The following is a 21,103-nucleotide window of genomic DNA, read 5'->3' as shown; positions in this document are numbered from 1 at the left end:
CAGGCTCACCCGCCAGACGGACTCCCGGGCCCCTCAGCCGCCCGCCGCGGGGTGCCTTAACACTTTCAGCCCTGCGGCCTGCCTCGGTGTAATATACCTCCACCTGACTGCCATCTGTCCCCACTCTGCTCGTCCTTCCTCTCACTCTCGCTCCTGCCAGCTTTCTCCTCTGCCCCCCATCCTCCAGGACCACTCTCTCTCTCTCTCTCTCTCTCTCTCTCTATTACTCTCTATTACTCTCTCTCTTTCTTGCTTTCTCTCTTTATTGCTCTCTCCCTTTCTCTCTTTATCCTGCCAGCTTTGTCCTCTGCCCCCCATCCTCCAGGACCACTCTCTCTCTCACACACACACACACACACACACACACACACACACACACACTCACACATCACACACACACACACACACAGTTTTCATCCTATTTATGAAAGATAATATTTATTATATTTTAGTATTTATTCTTTCTTTCTTTCTTTCTTTCTTTCTTTTTTCTTTCATTCTTTCTTTCTTTCTTTCTTTCTTTCTTTTTTCTTTCTTTTTTCTTTCTTTCTTTCTTTCTTTCTTTCTTTCTTTCTTTCTTTCTTTCTTTCTCTTTTTTGTCTTCCTCTCTGTTCTTTCTTTCTTTCTCTTTCTCTTACTCTTTCCATTCTGCTAGCACTCCCATGTGTCCTCCCAGACCATGTACCAGTGCAGTGTTGCCGGTGTCATTTCCTCGGTGCTGCCACCCCTGTGCTGTGCGCCTGGTGGCTCTGTAAAGGGTATTTTTGGAGCGCGAGCCTCCTCTCCTTTAAAAGAGGAGTGGGTGGATGCTCATGCTCAGAGATGTGAACACTAGAATATTCATTAGAGCGGGAAAGGTGCTCAAGGTGTCAACAGAGGAGCAACACATGCAAATCTATTTTGAGGAAGGGGAGGGGGGAGACAACAAACGCTGACAGGGAGAGGCTCCAACAGTGCCCCCCCCACACACACACACACATACATACACACATCACACATACACACATTAAGAGAAAATTCACCTGGTGGTTTTGTGTAAACGGCCCCTTAACCTGTAGGCCTCCTAAATGCAGCTCCCCATGGACCCAATTAATAGGTGCTAAAGAGCCACGTGGGAGTAGGAGAATACAGCAGACGAGGATGGAGGAAGCACTGTTTAGTTGGGCTGCCTGTATAGATGGAGGAGGAAGCACTGTTTAGTTGGGCTGCCTGGATACTGTAGATGGAGGAGGAAGCACTGTTTAGCCTGGATAGATGGAGGAGGAAGCTGCCTGCCTGATACTGTAGATGGAGGAGGAAGCACTGTTTAGTTGGGCTGCCTGTATACTAGATGGAGGAGGAAGCACTGTTTAGTTGGGCTGCCTGGATAGATGGAGGAGGAAGCACTGTTTAGTTGGGCTGCCTGGATACTGTAGATGGAGGAGGAAGCACTGTTTAGTTGGGCTGCCTGGATAGATGGAGGAGGAAGCACTGTTTAGTTGGGCTGCCTGGATACTGTAGATGGAGGAGGAAGCACTGTTTAGTTGGGCTGCCTGGATACTGTAGATGGAGGAGGAAGCACTGTTTAGTTGGGCTGCCTGGATAGATGGAGGAGGAAGCACTGTTTAGTTGGGCTGCCTGGATAGATGGAGGAGGAAGCACTGTTTAGTTGGGCTGCCTGGATACTGTAGATGGAGGAGGAAGCACTGTTTAGTTGGGCTGCCTGGATACTGTAGATGGAGGAGGAAGCACTGTTTAGTTGGGCTGCCTGTATACTGTAGATGGAGGAGGAAGCACTGTTTAGTTGGGCTGCCTGGATACTGTAGATGGAGGAGGAAGCACTGTTTAGTTGGGCTTGGGCTGCCTGGATGGAGGAGGAAGCTGTAGATGGGAGGAGGAAGCACTGTTTAGTTGGGCTGCCTGGATAGATGGAGGAGGAAGCACTGTTTAGTTGGGCTGCCTGGATAGATGGAGGAGGAAGCACTGTTTAGTTGGGCTGCCTGGATAGATGGAGGAGGAAGCTGCCTATAGATGGAGGAGGAAGCACTGTTTAGTTGGGCTGCCTGTATAGATGGGAGGAGGAAGCACTGTTTAGTTGGGCTGCCTGGATACTGTAGATGGAGGAGGAAGCACTGTTTAGTTGGGCTGCCTGGATACTGTAGATGGAGGAGGAAGCACTGTTTAGTTGGGCTGCCTGGATAGGATAGATGGAGGAGGGAGGAGCACTGTTTAGTTGGGCTGCCTGGATAGATGGAGGAGGAAGCACTGTTTAGTTGGGCTGCCTGGATAGATGGAGGAGGAAGCACTGTTTAGTTGGGCTGCCTGTATACTGTAGATGGAGGAGGAAGCACTGTTTAGTTGGGCTGCCTGTATACTGTAGATGGAGGAGGAAGCACTGTTTAGTTGGGCTGCCTGGATAGATGGAGGAGGAAGCACTGTTTAGTTGGGCTGCCTGTATAGATGGAGGAGGGAAGCTGTAGGGCTGCCTGCCTGATAGGGAGGAGGAAGCACTGTTTAGTTGGGCTACCTGTATACTGTAGATGGAGGAGGAAGCACTGTTTAGTTGGGCTGCCTGGATAGATGGAGGAGGAAGCACTGTTTAGTTGGGCTGCCTGTATACTGTAGATGGAGGAGGAAGCACTGTTTAGTTGGGCTGCCTGGATAGATGGAGGAGGAAGCACTGTTTAGTTGGAGGAGGAAGCACTGCCTGCCTGGATACTGTAGATGGAGGAGGAAGCACTGTTTAGTTGCCTGGATAGATGGAGGAGGAAGCACTGCCTGGATACTGTAGATGGAGGAGGAAGCACTGTTTAGTTGGGCTGCCTGGATACTGTAGATGGAGGAGGAAGCACTGTTTAGTTGGGCTGCCTGGATACTGTAGATGGAGGAGGAAGCACTGTTTAGTTGGGCTGCCTGGATAGATGGAGGAGGAAGCACTGTTTAGTTGGGCTGCCTGGATAGATGGATGACAGAGAGAGCAATACATACAGCTCTTGTACACACAGCAAATGCTTACTCTGAAAACTGAGTGACACTGTAATACATCAAAACAATCCCAATGATGAACTATGCAAGCCACAGACAACACTGATAACATATCACCATACAACAGAACAGGGATGCGTCATTTCGGATGTGTACTATAACAAGGACAGAAATATCCATATAACATATTTGATATGAATAGCAGCGGTGTTGAGTGTATTGCATCAGATGCAGGCAATTACACTGAGAAAACCCACAGACTCCAATTCTACTGCAGCAGAGGGAGAGACTCCTGTCATTTGAAATGGAGGCAGGCACAGCCTTTTAGATTAAGAGACAACAAAGGAAGCCCCCATCTCTCTGCTCCTAAGAAAGAAAAGAAAAACAAACGTTTTAAGCCTGATATCCCGTTGTATCCCTTTCTAATATGAATTGCCTTTCGGGTTGGGGAGGATTCCAGTCCCAGCTGCCCTGTGCTCGCTGTGCATCTGAGCTTGGCTGTGGGAGTGGGAGGAGGGGGGTTGAGCTGCAGAGGTTGGAGGTGCAGCGTGTGTGAGGGCGAGAGTGTGCGGGCACAGCCTTTGGGTAATAATGAGGATGAGGGCGATGGGGAGGAAGGTGTTCCTGTGAGCCACTGGTAGAGCAAGTCCAAGATTATGAGCTCAAGTCCCTGGGCAGATATTCTGATGAAACACGCATATCTAAACCATAAATAGATTTAGATGAAAGTCTCTGCCAGCTTAAAAATCTCAGGCACAGTGTGGGATTTTAGGCATGGGCCAGGTCGTTACAGATTTGAAAATAGCTTCGAACAATATCAGTCACACATTTTCATTTTAAGCCCTTTAAATGAATACATGTACAGACATGATGATGGTGGTGTTGTTGTTGTTGATGATGATGATGATGATGATGATGATGATGATGATGGCGATGGTGATTATGATGCTGATGGTCCACAGGTGGCACGGACATCATCTCCTGCTTCATGGGCCAGAATGTGACGCTGCCCGTCCACCGCGGCGAGATCCAGGCCAGGAATCTGGGCATGGCGGTGGAGGCGTGGAGCATGGAAGGTGAGAGCCAGCGGGGCGTTGGGTGCCGCTGCAGAGAGGGGTTGTCAGGGTGCCGATGCCCTGCGGTTTGCCACCCGTGCCTGTGCCATGCACGCCATGCCAATGACAGACTGTCCTCAGCAATCAGTGATTTGAGCATGTGTGTGTAATTGGTGGTGCTGGCCCATGCAAACAGGGTGGCATTGCTGATCTGTTGATTGGTGATTCAGAAAGAGGGGGGCCACAGTAGCCACTGAATATGCTGATATTTTTGTACATTTGTTTATTTTTTATTGTTTTGGCATCTGTGTTGGATTACGAATTGTTCTTTTTAGTCCAGTTACAGTCTTTTTTGCGTGTATTCACCAACCAGCAAAATTATTTAGGCCATAATTAATGGTTCTTCCTCCAATTCTCAAAAATGCATTTTCAAACAGTTTTAAATCGTTTCTGTGCCAGACTCAAACTGTGTGTGTGTGTGTGTGTGTCCTCAAACAGGGACGCCGGTGTGGGGGGAGAGTGGTGAGCTGGTCTGCCTGAAGCCCATCCCCTGCCAGCCAACGCACTTCTGGAACGACGAGAGCGGCATCAAATACCGCAAAGCCTACTTCTCCACTTATCCCGGTAACCCCCTCCGCCTGCCAGCGCGCGCCGTCCACCGCTGATAGAGACGGCTGCCATTAAGCCGAGTGGTGGTGGCGCATAGCTGCTGTTTATGCCCGTGCTGGGGACAGTTTGTTTTGCAGACATATTTCTGGAAGGGAGATTGGTGGGGGAAGAGGGAATATCTCTCTCTCTCTCTCTCTCTCTCTCTCTCTCTCTCTCTCTCTCTCTCTATCTCTCTATCTCTATCTCTCTCTGTCTTTGTGTTTCTGTGTGTAGGGATATGTGTGTGTGTGTGTGTGTTTGTGTGTGTTTTTGTTTGTTTTGGTGTGTGTGTGTGCGCATGTGTTTTTCATTAGTGTGTGTGTGTGTGTGTGTGTGTGTGTGTGTGTGTGTGTGCGCACAAGCTGTCTATACCATGTGCATGGAGGCTGTACTTAAGAACCCAATATCTGCTCATCTCTGCTGCTCATCTCTCCAGCTGGAGACGCTCTCTCATTGTGTGTGTGTGTGTGTGTGTCTGTTCAGGTGTTTGGGCTCACGGAGACTACTGCCAGATCAATCCAAAGACGGGAGGCATAGTCATGCTGGGGAGAAGGTGATTCTCTCTCTCTCTCTCTCTCTCTCTCTCTCTCTCTCTCTCTCTCTCTCTCTCTCTCTCTCTCTCTCTCTCTCTCTCTCTCTCTCTCTCTCTCTCTCTCTCTCTCTCTCTGTAAATACATCTGTGTGTGTTTGCGTGTGTGTTTGAGAAGAGTTCGTTTGGAAGACATAATTGCCATGAGATGCCATTTTGCCTCTTGGGCAGATGACTTGAGCCTGAAATGTTCTCATCAATGGTCTGTTGATTGAAAACATGGATACACATTTGCTATAATGTCTCAGATCAATAGATGTTGTTGTTAAGAAATGAACAATCAATCGAAGCTGTGTGCTAATTTCCATCAAAGCTATCACCTATAAAAGTGAAAGGAGTTGCAACCCTTTTTCTGTAACCCTTTTCCTGTTTTTCTGTTTTTTCCATCTTGACATCTATCTCTTTCTCTATTTGTCTGTGCACAGAACACACTTAAAGTAAGGTGATACTATATTCTTGTAGTTTAGCTTGGAATATATTTACATTTGTCTGAGCAGAAGAAAACTTAAATGTTTGTAAGGAAAATAGGATAATCCATGATCCATCCACCCTCAATTGATGGACTTCTATTGTATGAAAGACTGGCCATGGTCTCGGTTTCTTTAATGTAAAATGCCTTCCCTATGTACATTAACATTCTCCTCTGCTTGTTTTCAGTGATGGAACTCTGAACCCCAATGGAGTTCGATTTGGGAGCTCCGAGATCTATAACATCGGTAAGATCTAGTCTGCTGACACACTTGCCGTTTACTCCAAGTCATAACTGTGAACAAACACAAATAGCTTGGGTGCTATTCATCTGCCAATCAGATATGCGAGAGCGTTATGCGGGAACTCAAGGCTTGATCTATTTTCATTCCTTCCGCAGTGGAAGCTTTTGAAGAGGTGTCCGACAGCTTGTGTGTCCCCCAGTACAACAAGGACGGCGAGGAGAGGGTGATTCTGTTCCTGAAGATGGCGCCGAACAAGCCCTTCAGCCCTGAGCTGGTGCAGAAGATCCGCGGTGCCATCAGGGCGGCGCTCTCCGCCCGCCACGTCCCTGCCCTGCTCCTGGAGACCGTGGACATTCCGGTGAGATGTAGGGATGGAGGCATGGAGGAATGAAGAGAAAGATGAATGGATGGATGGATGAAGAGAAAGATGGATGGATGGATGAATGAAGAGAAAGATGGATGGATGGATGATTGAGAAAGATGGATGGATGGATGAATGAAGAAAAAGATGAATGAATGGATGATTGAGAAAGATGGATGGATGGATGAATGAAGAAAAAGATGAATGGACGGATGATTGAGAAAGATGAATGGATGGATGAGTGATTTAAATGGACGGAGAGGTTGATCCTTGGATTCTCTCCATCACTCTTTGTTGTATTGTTTGTTTGTTGTATATGTTTGCATCTGTATACACACACACACACACACACACACACACCACTTCCGGGGCGCTCCAGTGCGTGTGCAACCCAGCAGTTTGCCCATCCATTGCATACATTTATACAGTGTATGCTAATGCGCTTTTTAACTTTTAACCCCTTCATGGATGGGTTGGCTCTAAACCGAATTGCCCCTCGGGGACTAGTAAAGGTATCTGAACTGGACACATATACACACGCATACACACACATGCATACACAGATACACACACATGCATACACAGATACACACACACACAGCATACACAGATACACACACATGCATACACAGATACACACACATGCATACACAGATACACACACATGCATACACAGATACACACACATGCATGCACAGATACACATACATGCATACACAGATACACATACATGTACATGCATACACAGATACGCACACAGATACACATACATGCATACACAGATACACACACATGCATGCACAGATGCACACACATGCATGCACAGATGCACATACATGCATGCACAGATGCACATACATGTACATGCATACACAGATACGCACACATGATACACAGATACATATACACATACATGCATACACAGATAGACATACATGCATATACAGATGCACACACATGCATGCACAGATGCACACACATGCATGCACAGATGCACACACATGCATGCACAGATGCACACACATGATGCACAGATACACATACATGCATACACAGATACACATACATGTACATGCATACACAGATACGCACACATGATACACAGATACACACACATGCATACACAGATGCACACACATGCATGCACAGATGCACATACATGCATACACAGATGCACATACATGCATGCACCGATACATGAGTACTTCCATAGTCTCTTCCCTTACTCTGGCTCTGTTTTCTCCTTTTGTGTAGTACACCATCAGTGGGAAGAAGGTGGAGGTGGCGGTGAAACAGGTGATCGCAGGGAAGGAGGTGACCCAGCGCGGTGCCTTCTCCAACCCCGACTCTCTGGACCTCTACAAGAACCTGCCTGAGCTGCAGAACTTCTAAAGCCGTTCAAGGCCTCAAAAGGGAACCGAGGGACAGACAAAGAGAGAAAGAAAGACAGCCTCTCCAACTGACTAGTGAAAGTTTTTTATTATTATTGTTATTATTATTATTATTATTATCATCATTATTATTTTTATGATTTTTTTTTTTTTTTTAAACTTGCTGCAAAAACCTGTCCGCCTTTAGGGGCACTGGGAGTGTGGATTTTTTCCCCAGAGTGCTCTTTGTCTCCAGAGGCTGCTTAGTTCTAGAAGCCCAGCCGCCCACAAGCTCCTCCCCTGATGGAACATTTTGGCATCATCGCTCTGTCAATCCAGCCAACAAATATACAACAAAAAAACCTACATCATTTTTGTGCCCACATCCCCACCCCCCACCCCTCCCTTTTCCCTGAACTCCTCTTTTATTGAAGTCTATTTTTATCTGTTTATCTTTTCCTTTCACGGTTGCCTCTATTAGACTCTGATAGTGAGTTTAATGTTGTTGGGAAAGGAGGATTCAGTTTTGTTTATCTCTGTAGGATTTGGGATCCTTCCCATGGGTTGCTGGGCAAAAAGTGTCTCAGGAGAAATTGTCCATAACAGCTTTTGTCAGGGACCTATACTTGGCCTTTGATGGCTGTCTTCATACCTATTGCTTGATGGGTGTAGAGTATTTTCTTGCCACAGATAATGTTGAATGATCAGGGCTTACCCTTGTTGTGTGTGTTGGATCAGCTCTCGATCACATTTTGGAGCTTAAGTAGAGATGTTCCCCACTGGGAGTCTGTGTTGATCATGCCCCCTCAGTTCAGTCAGGCAATGTCTGGTATAATGTCTGGTATAACTGGTGTAACTATCAGGTTCAGTTCAATTAAGAAACATAAATGTTTGTGATGCACTTGAGGTATGTACAGGCCTGGTACTGTGGGGGTAACTGTGTTTGAGAAGCTTGGGATACGTCCAGTCCAACTCCACTGTTTAGAGTTGTGTGAGCAGACGCTGCCAAATTAGGATTGAAACACTATCTGATTTTCCTTTCTTTTTTACACAAACACGTTAGACAGGAAGTTAATGAGTTCCCTGGAGTTTTTTTTCTTCTTCATAAATTGTGGACCAGGCCCAAAGCTAGTCTCTCTGCAGGAACAACTCTGGTACTGTTGGTTTCGTCGGAGGAGGAGGGGTACTTTGTTTACATGCTTGAAGTGGACATTAAAAAGGGATTCGATTTTTATACAATGTATTTTAAGTCGCCTCAAGCAGCTAAATCCATCAGAGTTTTGTTTGAAGTCCCTTGTTGTTGTTTGGCTCCTCACACTGCAAAATCCGAGCATTTCCACTCCTCCCCAGTAGTTCCACCCTCTTCTGGTGCTCCTCTTTTGAAGTGGCTTTTCTGCCGTCTCTGCATCATTTTTATAAACCTATCAGAACTCGTTATCACATCAGTGTAACATGTCAGTCTAACATGCCTTCAGACCTAGACAAAGGCTTCTTGCAGAAACACTACTTGAGGCAGCAGGATAAATGGGAATGGCTATTTAATGTTTTATCCATTGAGATTTTAGGTTCGCATATGACTCCCCTATCTCTGCTTTCCTGACCAGTCGCGCCTTTGTGATCATTGCACTAAAATGCATGTGAAGCCACTATTGGATAACCCAGTAGTGTAACAGTATAGTGCTTCTATATTTTGTATTTGCCCAGAGTAACGTTAGACGGTTGTCCTACCCTGTTGTCGTACCCTGTTGTCCTACCCTGTTGCTGCTGATAAGTTGACTGGTCATGAAGTTACCTCTTTATTGTTGAATGAATGGATGGAATTGTCGCAGTGAAACCGACGGTTAGTGTTAGAAGTTGCTGACAATAATGTTTCGGGTTTACCTAACTACAGGGGTCTTTTGAGTAAAGGACTCCAGTTTTATGTCTATTTTAGACGAAGTTGTGAGTAATTGTGGGAACCTAAATGTGCAGAATCAAGAAAATATATGATATCGGCAGAACTGTCACTACATCTCAGTTATGACATTCCTGTAATGTCTATTCCATTTTTGTTGTCATTTTTTTTATATATAAGTTGAAGATCTATAACTCTGGTCATTGAACATAAAATAAATGTTCATTCATGTGAATGTCAAACTTATCTTGTATGTTGATGTAAATGTCTCAAAATTAGTTATTAAAAAGAAATAAGCAATTGTTCTACTTGACGGCTTATATTTTGTTTTGACAATATTTTTTCATTTTACTGTGAAGAATATGGAACATAAATGTAGAATAAATATTTGTGAATATAGTGTCTTTCATAAGACTACCTAAATTATATGGACTGAAGATGCATATTCTATTAAACAAACGTAATAAAAGTATTGTAACAACATAATCCTTTTGCCTTTGTATTATTATTATTATTATTATTATTATTATTATTATTATTATTAATATATTGTATATTCAAGATTACCTGTTGCATTCGAGGTGATCCTTCCCTCAGTCCTTCAGTTTGACAATACCCATCTCTTATCACAGTGAGCCAGGGTTTGGTCTGGGTTCCTAATTTTTGGCCGTGTCCCAGGATCCCGACAGGTGCGCATAGGTGTGCATCAGATGGCTGTCTAATTGCATCACAGATGGCTTACCTTGGCACGTGTGGGTGGCTCTGGGTTGCACAATATCAATCAATTAATGTCTGTTAGGAGGAGACTTGCACCTTTTGCCATCACACGGTAGCTCATAGAGAACAGGTCGGGGCTTCTTAGCCGAGGGCATGTGTTGGCTCTGGGGAAGGGAGAGAGGAGGAGTATGCTTAGAGGTAGAGGCCCAGGAGTAGGATCATAGGGGCTTCTTCAGTCTAACCGTTCTGCTAATCTTGGCTGATTTCAAAAGTGGTTTCCATCATCCGAGTCTACTGTTCAGTATCAGCAGTTGGACAACCACAAGGAACTCTTTTTTCAATTTTCCCCATTGATGCTGATGCCTTAAAAAGCACAGTTACATACTAAGATGATTTGAATTGAAATTGATGCATAAAGTTAGATAATATTGACTGAAGATGTCTAGCAGATATGGTGGTGATTTATCTTGATAGCTAGTTTTGGTCATACATTATAGTGAGATATTTTTTAGCAAGTTATCAAGTAGAGACATTACGCAAACCCAGTAGAGTTGGTTTTGTCCATAATCATAAATCTGAAAATGTCCCCTTGCTTTTTCTGAATAAGCTATCTCTGGTGCTTTAAATGAAGAGGAGATTACCAGGAGGTTGAGCAGCCCTCCTCTTGATTAGTGTGACTGATGGATGGATGTTCTTGCTTCATTGTTCTGGCAAATCAGATATTATGCTGATAGGCATAAGAAGAATGACAAGATTCAAAGAGTGTGAAGAACCTTCTTTCTGTCCTGTTAAACTTCATGTGAGCCATCACTCTCTCTTTCTCTTTCTCTCTCTCTGCCTGACTCACTCCTGCTGGGTCTCTTTTTCTACATCATGATCAAAACTCAAGCTCATTTGGGAAGACAACGGGGACATGCGCCTTCACTTTAAAGTTCAAGAAAACACAATTTCAATACAGATGCACTCATTGCATTGCTGATTTGGCCACAAAATATAAAACGGTCCCATTTTATCACATTGCGACAAAGTATACAAGGGGCTTGTGCGTAGTCCGCGGGTCAGACAGTGGTGGGGTGTGAAGTGTTCTCGCCATGGCGCGGCCGAACTTGATTGAAACGCCCGAGCGTGCCTCTTCGCGAATTGCTCTCACTAAACTTGTAATCTCTGTTCAGCGTGCCATCGCCATGCTCATTTGACATGAAGTGGAAAGAGCATTATTTGTGGAAATGAATGCCAGGCCCAGCGCGGGAAAAGAGATGAAAAGACGGAATAAACCGGTGATAGTGGATGCACCATGCATACGGCCACTTATCAACAAATTCGATTTAGAGCGAGGCGTGCATTCATCACTCACTTGTTAAAGTCCCTTTAATGCAGGTTTGGATGCATTACGCAGTCTGATGATCAGTGAGAATGGGGCACTCAGTAATGGAGAGCGTCTCAATAAAAATCTATTAACAGGATTATCTTAAATCATTCTCTGATTAAATGTAATGTACCATGACTCCAACGCCATGGAAACGGGAACGTTTGGACTCCAAACATTCCCATTTCCATGGCGTTAACCTTCGTATTAGTTTTCCTCTCTGTCTGATTTGAGAATCAGGAGACAGGAATGGTATGGTATTGTTCAATTGTTCACGCTCATTGGAGCACCACACTTTGTTATCATCATTTGTATTACTATTTTACATATACACACCAATTATGGGTGTATTTGTTTGGGGGTAGAGAATCAAGGAGAGGCATCTGTGGGAATGAGTGAAAAATAGACATCTGTGAATATTATGTGAAAGAGTGTCTGTGGATATATGTGCACGGATGAGTGCACCGAGAGAGGAAGAGGGAGTGCACAAACGATTCAGATATTTCCAATAGCATCGAGGAGTCTATTTACCAGCCCATTAGAGCTCTCAGAAAAGACCTCACCCCACCCCCCCAGTCCTGCATTTCTTACTTCCATAAGTGTGAATAAATGGTAGGACCATTACTCCTCACAGTAAACTAATCCTTCTCACACCTGGCTTGTTAGACCCAACCTAAATATACAGTACAGTACAACATAACCTGAACCAATTAACCCCCCACACACACACACCCACACACCAAGCACGATATGGCATGGCAATGTGATACAGAAGCAGCTGGGGCTTTAACTGGTCATTTTCGAAGCCCTGCACTAGTACTGGTTAGTCCCACTAGGAGGAGTTCCAGAGGATTTGCCATGCCATGACCAGTCAATGTTGCCATCAACTAACTGCTAACAGCTAACTCATTTCAACAAGGGCAGCTGTTTAAACTGATTTATCAGCCAGAAAGAAAAAGAATGGCTCATTGAAGGCCCTGTTAATTTGATCAGTCATGGGACAGACTGTAGGGCTCCCCCTTGCCAGTATCAAGACATGGCCTTGAAAATGTCCAGTTGCAAACCTCTCTTATGAAGGACTCATGGATGGATTATGAACTGTCGGGCCCCTGGGCCCAGTTGTATTAAGGACCCCCCACTTTTTGTCACAAATGTGGGAAGGGGGGTTTGGGGGTCCTCCCCCAGACATTTTTTAATTTGTATAATGTGATTTCCTGTATTCTGGTGCATTTTGGGGACGGCCAATACTTTAATTCAATCAGATTCTTAGCCTACATCCTGATTTGTTGATATTGAGGCAATGATTCCATGCAAAGGCTTGGGCTTCAGGGCCCCTTGGCCCATTGGGCCCCTGGGCCTTTGCAGTAATCTATCCCTGGAAGGACTGGAAGTGACAGACTGATATAGTATTGTACTAGTATAGTATTGTCACCATCACAGTAATGGTGTGGAATCCTTATTGAACTCCCTTACAATTTCTCAATCTTCATCTATTTAGCCCTTCTAACACATAACAGGATATATCCATTCAACTGTGTGAGTTCTGGCCATAGTGTATGTCAGTGTGCTGTCAAAAGAGCTGCACTGAAAACCAGACATAACAGTGTGAGTACAGCCTGCCTAAGCAGTTTTTCACAATTTCAGTATGCAGTAACCCCTGCCCTAAGGTAGTGTGTTTAGTTGAGTGTTATTGGTTCTGGAGGGATCCTTTGGAGTAAACAAAATTATGAAATAATCATTGTTAGTGATTTTCTTCCACATGCTACTGTTTGTCTGTGCATACAGGTACATTTTCTTAAAGACATTTTTCCCTTCCATATTGGTTATTCTGATGTGAATTCCCAGAAGTCGGACAAACAAATAAATGCAAACAGGAAATGAGGAAACAATAAGGAGAAAGACAGACAGCAAAAGGTCTGTTTTTAACAAAACTGCTAAATTCATAACCTGTGCTTGGCTTCTCCTCTGTGCTTATTTCAGCTGGGCTTCAGGGTCGACTGTGGGGGTGATTGCATCGTTAGATTGGTTTTCTCTGGCCCCCACAGGATTAGGAGGATGAAGTTAATAAAATGAATGAATAAAAAAAAGCATATCTAGCCTCTATGTCACCCTCTCTCTGGGTCTTACATTCTGCCAGAGTGAGCATACAGACCATCCAAACATCAAGCACACAGACACAAACACAAACACAGGCTATATACACACTGGATTGGTATTTTCTGCTTTGCTGAGTCATGCATCTAAATGATTTTAGAATGGAATTACATTTGGACATGACAAGCAACAAACACCTAAACTAATGCATTAGTGATCCAGTGCATGCTAATGCACCACTAAACACTTAACTTAGCTTAAAAAGAAACTATGCAGTATTGGCACTTTCTTCACTGTTTTCTCGGTTTTTGCTTCTTTTAGCTGGCTCTGTCATGACGAATGTCTGAGGAACTCCATTGCTACCTTGTTCTAGCCGGTGCCTGGCGTGTATGTGTATTTAAATGCAGTAAAGCAATTTGTTACACTCGTTATACTTCCTGATACTGAGGCCGTTGCCCCGCCGGCCCAAAGTTGCAAGGGTGGTTTTTCCGCTCACAGGCGCTAGGGGGAAGCGACATGGCCACCATTCAATCCGAAAAAAAGTCATATAACCATTCCAATGACTCTGAAGCTGTTAAATTAAGGTAAATTAAGCTAAAAAACCTGCATAGTTCGCCTTTAACTTAACTTAAACCGTCCGGCTCAACTTGTGTTTCAGTACCATGGACAGTGCTGTGTGCATGTGCGCACACTACGTCTGAAAATGTGTTATCACCCTTAGACAGACAGTTAGGCAGTTCAAGTCATTCATTCATTTGAACATTCAGACCCACAGGAACCTCAGAACCTAAAAATAAACATGTTAGGTAATATTGTAAGCTCAGTGATCTGGTGCTAGTGGTCCTTTCTACAAGCATGGGTTCTTTCACCAGGACTTTGAGGAAGACCACCCAGAAATACCCTGCAAACACATGCTGTGCCAGGAAGCCAGGTCTAATAACTCAATCCATGCTAGGAAATCAAAACACTAACATATTTAACTGCCACCTTGCTAGTAAAATGGGGTTCAGTTCCTTGAGTTCTTCACTATTTCAGGTAATACCTCATCAGACAAACTGACCGATTCTTCACATGCATCAATTCATGCCATTTCTAATTATTGTTTAGATTTTACTGGAGTAAGATCTTGATACAAAAGAAATGTCATTGCAATTCAGAAAAAGCTAAAGCCAAAATTGAGCCACAAATGATGTGGCCCTAGGTTCTAGCCCTGTTAACTGACGTCTATGAGATTCTTTACTTCAACCGTGCTCATAAAATATGTTAAAAAAGTCATGTGTTGATAACTGCTTTAAAAAAAGCTTTACTTTTTTATTTATTTGAGCTGGGGAAAAAACGAACAGACCCCGGTACTTCAGAATTAGGGAATGATTCACAAATCCTCTTTGCATTTTTTATACGGCCTCCTGGAGACGGCTGGTTTTAATCCTGCACTGATAAACATAGGTGTTCCAGCCAGCAGCCCAGATTGGAGCACCCACTGGTTTGGAAAAGATGGCCCTGCCAAGGTCAGAAGTTTTCCCTGAGTAAATGGGAAATAAATGGGAGCCAGAAGTGAAGAGGGGTGGACACACACACACACACACGGTTGGAATGCTTAAAATAACAGGAAAAAAATATAACACTCTGTCTCTGGAAAGTATATGCATGGATGCAACCCCAACCCTCAATTCAACACTGTGTTCTGATTGCGACAATAGCCTCCTGTCTAGTTAAGACTGTGATGCAGTTGATCCTTGCAGCAAGATAAATGGTTGTTTTATGTTGTCTGATGGTTTAGATTTCACCCATGCTCTACACAGAGCAGTAAGCCTGCAGGAGTGTTCATTGTCTCTGCATCAACATAGATAATTGGCATGGATGGCTTGGCTTTGATGAGAAACAATTAGCATTTAGAACTGCCACCACTGGCATAATAAAGAGAACGCTCTGTGGTTCGCTTTGGGCTGTGTTTACCATTTGTTTCTTCGTCTACATCGGGCACTGGCAAAGCTGCGCTATTGTGCGTGTCTTGATGGAGCGGGACAAAGCAGACATGCTTATGTCTCTCTGTGAGCGGATGCCAACCAGGAGGATGACAGAGCCCAGTGAATGTGGGGACCTGCGCTCAAACTCCATGCGTGTATTTACATGTGTATACTTGAGCTTTGGAATCGCTTTGTCATTTGGACGAGCAGAGATGGGGGTGAGAAAAGGCAGGGAAATCAGCGTATTCACCAAATCCTTTCTGGATTAGGACGATAACGCCGCCATTAAAACCTTATGAATACATCGTCCAGCTGCATGAGCCTGCTCATCCTCCAAATGCATTTTAAAAACGATAAAAGTTCATGCTAATATGGTGGTATTCATATATTGCTCTGTCATTTCACACCTCTTTGTGTATGTGTGTGTGTGTGTGTTATTTACATGGGATGTATCTAGAGGGATAAGGTGTATGTGTATGTGCACATTATCATCTTATTACGGCTGTGTGTGTGGATGAACATTCCTGTGTCCACAGAGGATGTCCTGCAAACATGCAGCGTAAAGTCTCCAGCTTGACTGGCAGACACACACAAAGGTGTCATATTAGTGAGGGGCTGACTCCTGGTAAACAAAGTCTTTTTGAAGGACTTGAATGTTTCACCTTTCAGTCAGTGGGAAAAATCAATACAAAACGCACTAATGAATATAGGGGAGGGATTTTCCTCCAGGATCACCTCCAACATAATAATCCCCCCAGGGTAAGTTTTTAATCATTTTGGATGTAAAAAAAGACAGGGAAAAAAGACTGTAAACAATGTGTATTCCTTCTCTAATAATCTTTCAAGAATCTATCACTGTCCTTCACTGAGATTACAGTGAAGGCCGCAAATGGAAACCCAACGGAAAGTGAAGAGGCTTTTAATTGGTCTTAAAATAGTAACCTCTGTTGAGAGGTGCTGGGAAATTCCGTGGAAATGATGTGCAGATTTGCAGGTTCAGAGCACATGCTGCTGCTGCATATATACAACCAAACTGAGGAACATGAACACAGACAGACAAAAGGACAGCTTTCTTTGGGTGTGTTCTTTCATTGGTCTTTGATTGACATGTTCAAAGACATGCTGATGTGTGTGTGTGTGTGTGTGTGTGTGTTCAGGTGAAATAAAGGTACAAAACTGCAGATTGATTGGATTTTTGTTCCTTTGTCTTGAAAAATAAAATCTAACAATATCTCCCCTAAGATAGCCACAGCCATGTTTTATAATAACACATATGTTCCCCTTCTGTTACTATGTTACATTTGATTAACAGATAATTTACTTACCAACATACCTACAGCACACTGCCCCCCAATACACAGCACATTGTCTCATGAGGAAGCTTCTCCAACACACATATTGCACACTGCCCTCTCTCCACATACACAGCACACTATCCCATCTCCCCTGTCATCCCCCCAACACACACACCAAGACCCTGGCAGTTGGGTTAGCCCCTTGAGCCGTGGATCTGCCCAAGGTTTCTTCCTTGGTAAGGGAGTTTTTCTTTCCCCCTGTTGCTCTTGGGTGCTCCTTGTTGGTGCCCCCCCCCAATCCCAATCCTCCCACACCTTTCTTATGCAGCCCTTGCCACTAAATCTACTAAACCCCTCTTCTACTGCACTTTTTACCCCCCCAATAAATGCACAAATAGGCTGACACCAGACATAATTTCACTGCATTTCTTACTTCCAGTAACTATATGCATGTGACAATAAACTTCCTTGTATCCTTATCCTTGTAATTATCTCTCATTATGCATACAGTTCAGAAGAAGCCATAGCACACGCTGGTTTTATTTCCATTGTATAAAATTAAGAAATGACCGAGTGAATGAATCAGTTTTAGTTTGGGGCCATATTTAGGCCCCCTTTTGAATCTACTTGTTACATTCTTCTCTTGCACAGAGTCAGAGCACATGGCATTGCCTCCTATGGCCAGGAAAACAATACTCAGCCTTATATATTGTGTTGTTTCCTAATGACACAAGCCACCATTGCTGCATTGCCTTAAACATATACAGTATGTCATGTTAATGTATTGCTTTAATATAACTTTGCAAAACCCAGCTGGTATGAAAAAGGTTTTACCAAGGCCTAGAGAAAGAGAGTTCCAAATAAATTGAACTTGAGTTTACTCTGAAGCAGCAAGGCAAAAACCTTGTGCTTCTGTTTGATTCTGAAATAAACTTTAATTCTCTCATCTGAAAAGTTACCATAAATGTTTTAAAAGAGAAAGTCACACACATTGCAGTTCAGTTTTTTTCTGTCAAAGCATTATAAGGAGACCAATGCATTATTTTGTAACCATTCTTACATTTTCATATCTGGTCTTCCTAACAGAGCTATCAAACACAGTTAATTCAAAACATGGCTGTTTGAGTAATGAAAGGGACCAGAGAGAGAGAATGTGCTCTTTTATTACAACTTATTATTGTGTTCATCCTATCTTAGTTTTTGTATTTCTTACCCACTTTTGTTTGAAAACACTTCATGTCTTTGCACCTACCTTTCTCTTCAATGCTTTTAGTGTAGGCTACATTAGACGCAGACTCCAAAGTTCCTGTTTCTAATAACTTTTGTTGAATCATGTTTAATATTTTAATAGTATACTGCCACAAATACGAGACATTTATTGAGGCATCACACAAGAATACATTTAAGTTACATGGTTGTTAGCCTAGGGTGTAGGCATTGCTCTATTACTCTTATTTACAACTGAACAATTCTACTGGGTGGCATACTTCCTAAATTGTGCTGTCCTAAAATGTCCTTTTCACAAAATGCTGTGGTTCGTAACGAACAGGATGTCATTATGTTCATTTTTTTTTCTATCAGGAAACGAGGTATAATGCTTTGGTCTTGTCATCTACAAGTGATCATGTTTGTGATCATGTAAGTGATCATGTTTGTGCTGTTGACACTTGAGTTTAGTGATACTCTCTCATCTTTCCCAGAAAAACAGTCCAAAATCCCTTCCCCTCTGAGACTCGCTGCAGACCCAGATTATGGAATTAGATGTCTGTATCTGCAAACAAAGCTGACACTCAGCGTTGAATATGCATGAAAAGCTGTTGCTTCCCTGATGATCCCTGGTAAAGGTCCAGTATTTACAACTATGGGAAAAAACAGTCTCCTGTGGCAGAAAAGTGTTCTGGGGATTGGCAATGGGTGTCACTATTGGCTAATTTCCACCAACTGCACGGTTCGATTTGTCAAAGCACGGTAGTTTTTAGTATGGTGAGGGGGCTGGTTTTCCAGAGTACCTGTTTTCTATGGAAAGCAAAAGGACTTGCTAAGCTACAAGTGGTGCTGGCACCATTTGGTAAATAAGGGTAGTTTATATTGCCCAGACATACAGGCTTATGGGCTATAGTGTGGATTATCATCAAAATCTTAAACCGAAGTGGGATTAACAGTGTCCAACAGTGTCAGTAAAGAAAGCTTTGCTATAGATGAGTCACAAATAAATAAAATATACCCAATACACTTTCATTGGAACATGATTAGCTGTAACAGATAATAAAATGTAAAAAGTCAAATGTCTAATTAGAAAGAAATATGGCAGGTGAATGTGTTTTATGGGTGGATAGAGCAGCCTTGTGTTGTTTGGGCCTAAAGTCCATTTCATTTTTGTTACCAAGAATAAACATGATAATTCTAATTTTTCGTGAAAAAAACCTTTCTTTCCTAGACATATATTCCGGAAGAGAAGATTATCAGTAACCAGTCATTTCATCGTCCTGAGTGTCTGAGTCACGCAAAGTCTGGACTTGAATGCGCCTTCTGCAGGAGTCAGGGTTAGAACCCCCTCACTTCTACCTGCACACACACACACACACACACACACCCCTGACTCTCCTGGAGGTAGCAGTGTGAGCGCTTTCAGTGCCTTGGCTCGCCCTCCTGCCTGGGCCCCGGAGTTTAATGACGGTTAAAGCAGGATCCATCTGCCTGTGAGCCCACAGCATCCAGGGCACGACACCAGATGGCAGCTGATGCGGTACGGTGTTAATAAACACGGCTACAACCTCCCACTCCCCCCTCTCTTTCTACCCCCACCCCCCACCCCAACACACACACACACACACACTGTCTAACGAGGAGCTCCATGAACTGAACATCTGGAGGATGCCATCTCGTTAGCTCCCCTCTCCAACTCACCGGAACGCGCTTAAACGGCCTGGTGACACTGCCTCTCCAAGCACACACTCGTTACAATTAATTAATGCTTAGGTGCCTTGCTCGGGTCCGACAAGATGTAAATGTACCTTCAGCGTTACCCAGATGCGCGGGGAACCTCGCATTGTCTCGGGGCAGTGAAGGAATTTCTGTTTGTTTCTTCTGTAGAAATTCACCAGCGACTTGAAGGCGCGGAATATTGAACGTGCATCTCAGTGACAACACCCGTCATTGACTTTTTCCTCACGTCAGCAAATGTTGTGGATGTTGTTAGTTGACAGTGGCGTTGCTTCATCATGAAACACACAAGAAGCGTAAATATGGGTGACATAAACTCTGCAGTAGTCTACCCAGGTTTGTGTCGCTAGAATAATTTAAGAGATACGCCGAGAACTCCAGCCTTTGGGCTAGCTGATCCAAAACACAGCAAGACATGTCCGCTTCGCCTCAGCGGAGTGACACTCTCGACTGATATTCCGCCCTTGCCCAAACATCCGCGGGCTAGCTTGAGATGTTCTCAGGTCACAACAGTCCAATAATTCAGAATTAACCTCTACCGTCTGTGGCGACAACCCAAGCTATCGCGTAGCATTGAGAATGACATGTCAAGGCGCGACATCCAAACGCAGACAGCAACGTGCCTTGACGTGCAGTCGAAGTGACATTTGTAACTCCTGTTTGTTTGTGAAAAGTGGTGGGCAAGAATCATTAGACCATGGAGGTAGTGTTGTATGTGCTAAATGCATGTATGCATGAGTTGCCTCATAAATACCAGATGAGAGGCTAGTACCACGTATCTGCACCATGCCAGGGCCTGAGTCTAGAGATCCCATCACAGATCTGTTTGAGGAGGATGCACTTGATGCATGTTAGAAAACCAAAAATACGTGAAGAAAGAGTGTGAAAATAAATTGTTGGTGTGTGCTTGCATGTGAATCTGAAAGATTATCTTTTAGGGAAGTAGGCCTATGTAAACATGTTTTTTTCTGCATCAAGCCAGTAATCACTATGCCATAATAACACATATTTATAATCACATAACTTTTTTATGTCATTTTAGAATTGTGTGGAGTACAGTTGAATGATGACTCATGATGACGTAGTAGTAATGATGACAGACTCAAAACATGGCATTCTGTGTTCTG

General features: G+C 43.7%; 1 protein-coding gene across 1 annotated transcript in view; it reads left to right on the top strand.

The window, feature by feature from the left end:
* The window catches only part of aacs (acetoacetyl-CoA synthetase), a 36,134-nt gene extending 26,054 nt beyond the window's left edge, over positions 1-10,080 (top strand). The window contains exons 13-18 of the mRNA XM_048244018.1: positions 3,927-4,040; positions 4,518-4,643; positions 5,151-5,220; positions 5,914-5,972; positions 6,125-6,327; positions 7,585-10,080. Coding sequence (XP_048099975.1) covers positions 3,927-4,040; positions 4,518-4,643; positions 5,151-5,220; positions 5,914-5,972; positions 6,125-6,327; positions 7,585-7,722 — 710 coding nt within the window. The 3' untranslated portion in view covers positions 7,723-10,080. The remainder of the gene's footprint in view (positions 1-3,926; positions 4,041-4,517; positions 4,644-5,150; positions 5,221-5,913; positions 5,973-6,124; positions 6,328-7,584) is intronic.
* The last annotated feature ends 11,023 nt before the right edge of the window (positions 10,081-21,103 follow it).

This window comes from Alosa alosa, chromosome 5 (genome assembly GCF_017589495.1).
Source record: "Alosa alosa isolate M-15738 ecotype Scorff River chromosome 5, AALO_Geno_1.1, whole genome shotgun sequence".
Classification (NCBI taxonomy): Eukaryota; Metazoa; Chordata; class Actinopteri; order Clupeiformes; family Clupeidae; genus Alosa; species Alosa alosa.
The sequence above is the reverse complement of the archived record's forward strand: the minus strand, read 5'-3'. Positions and strand labels throughout refer to the sequence as shown.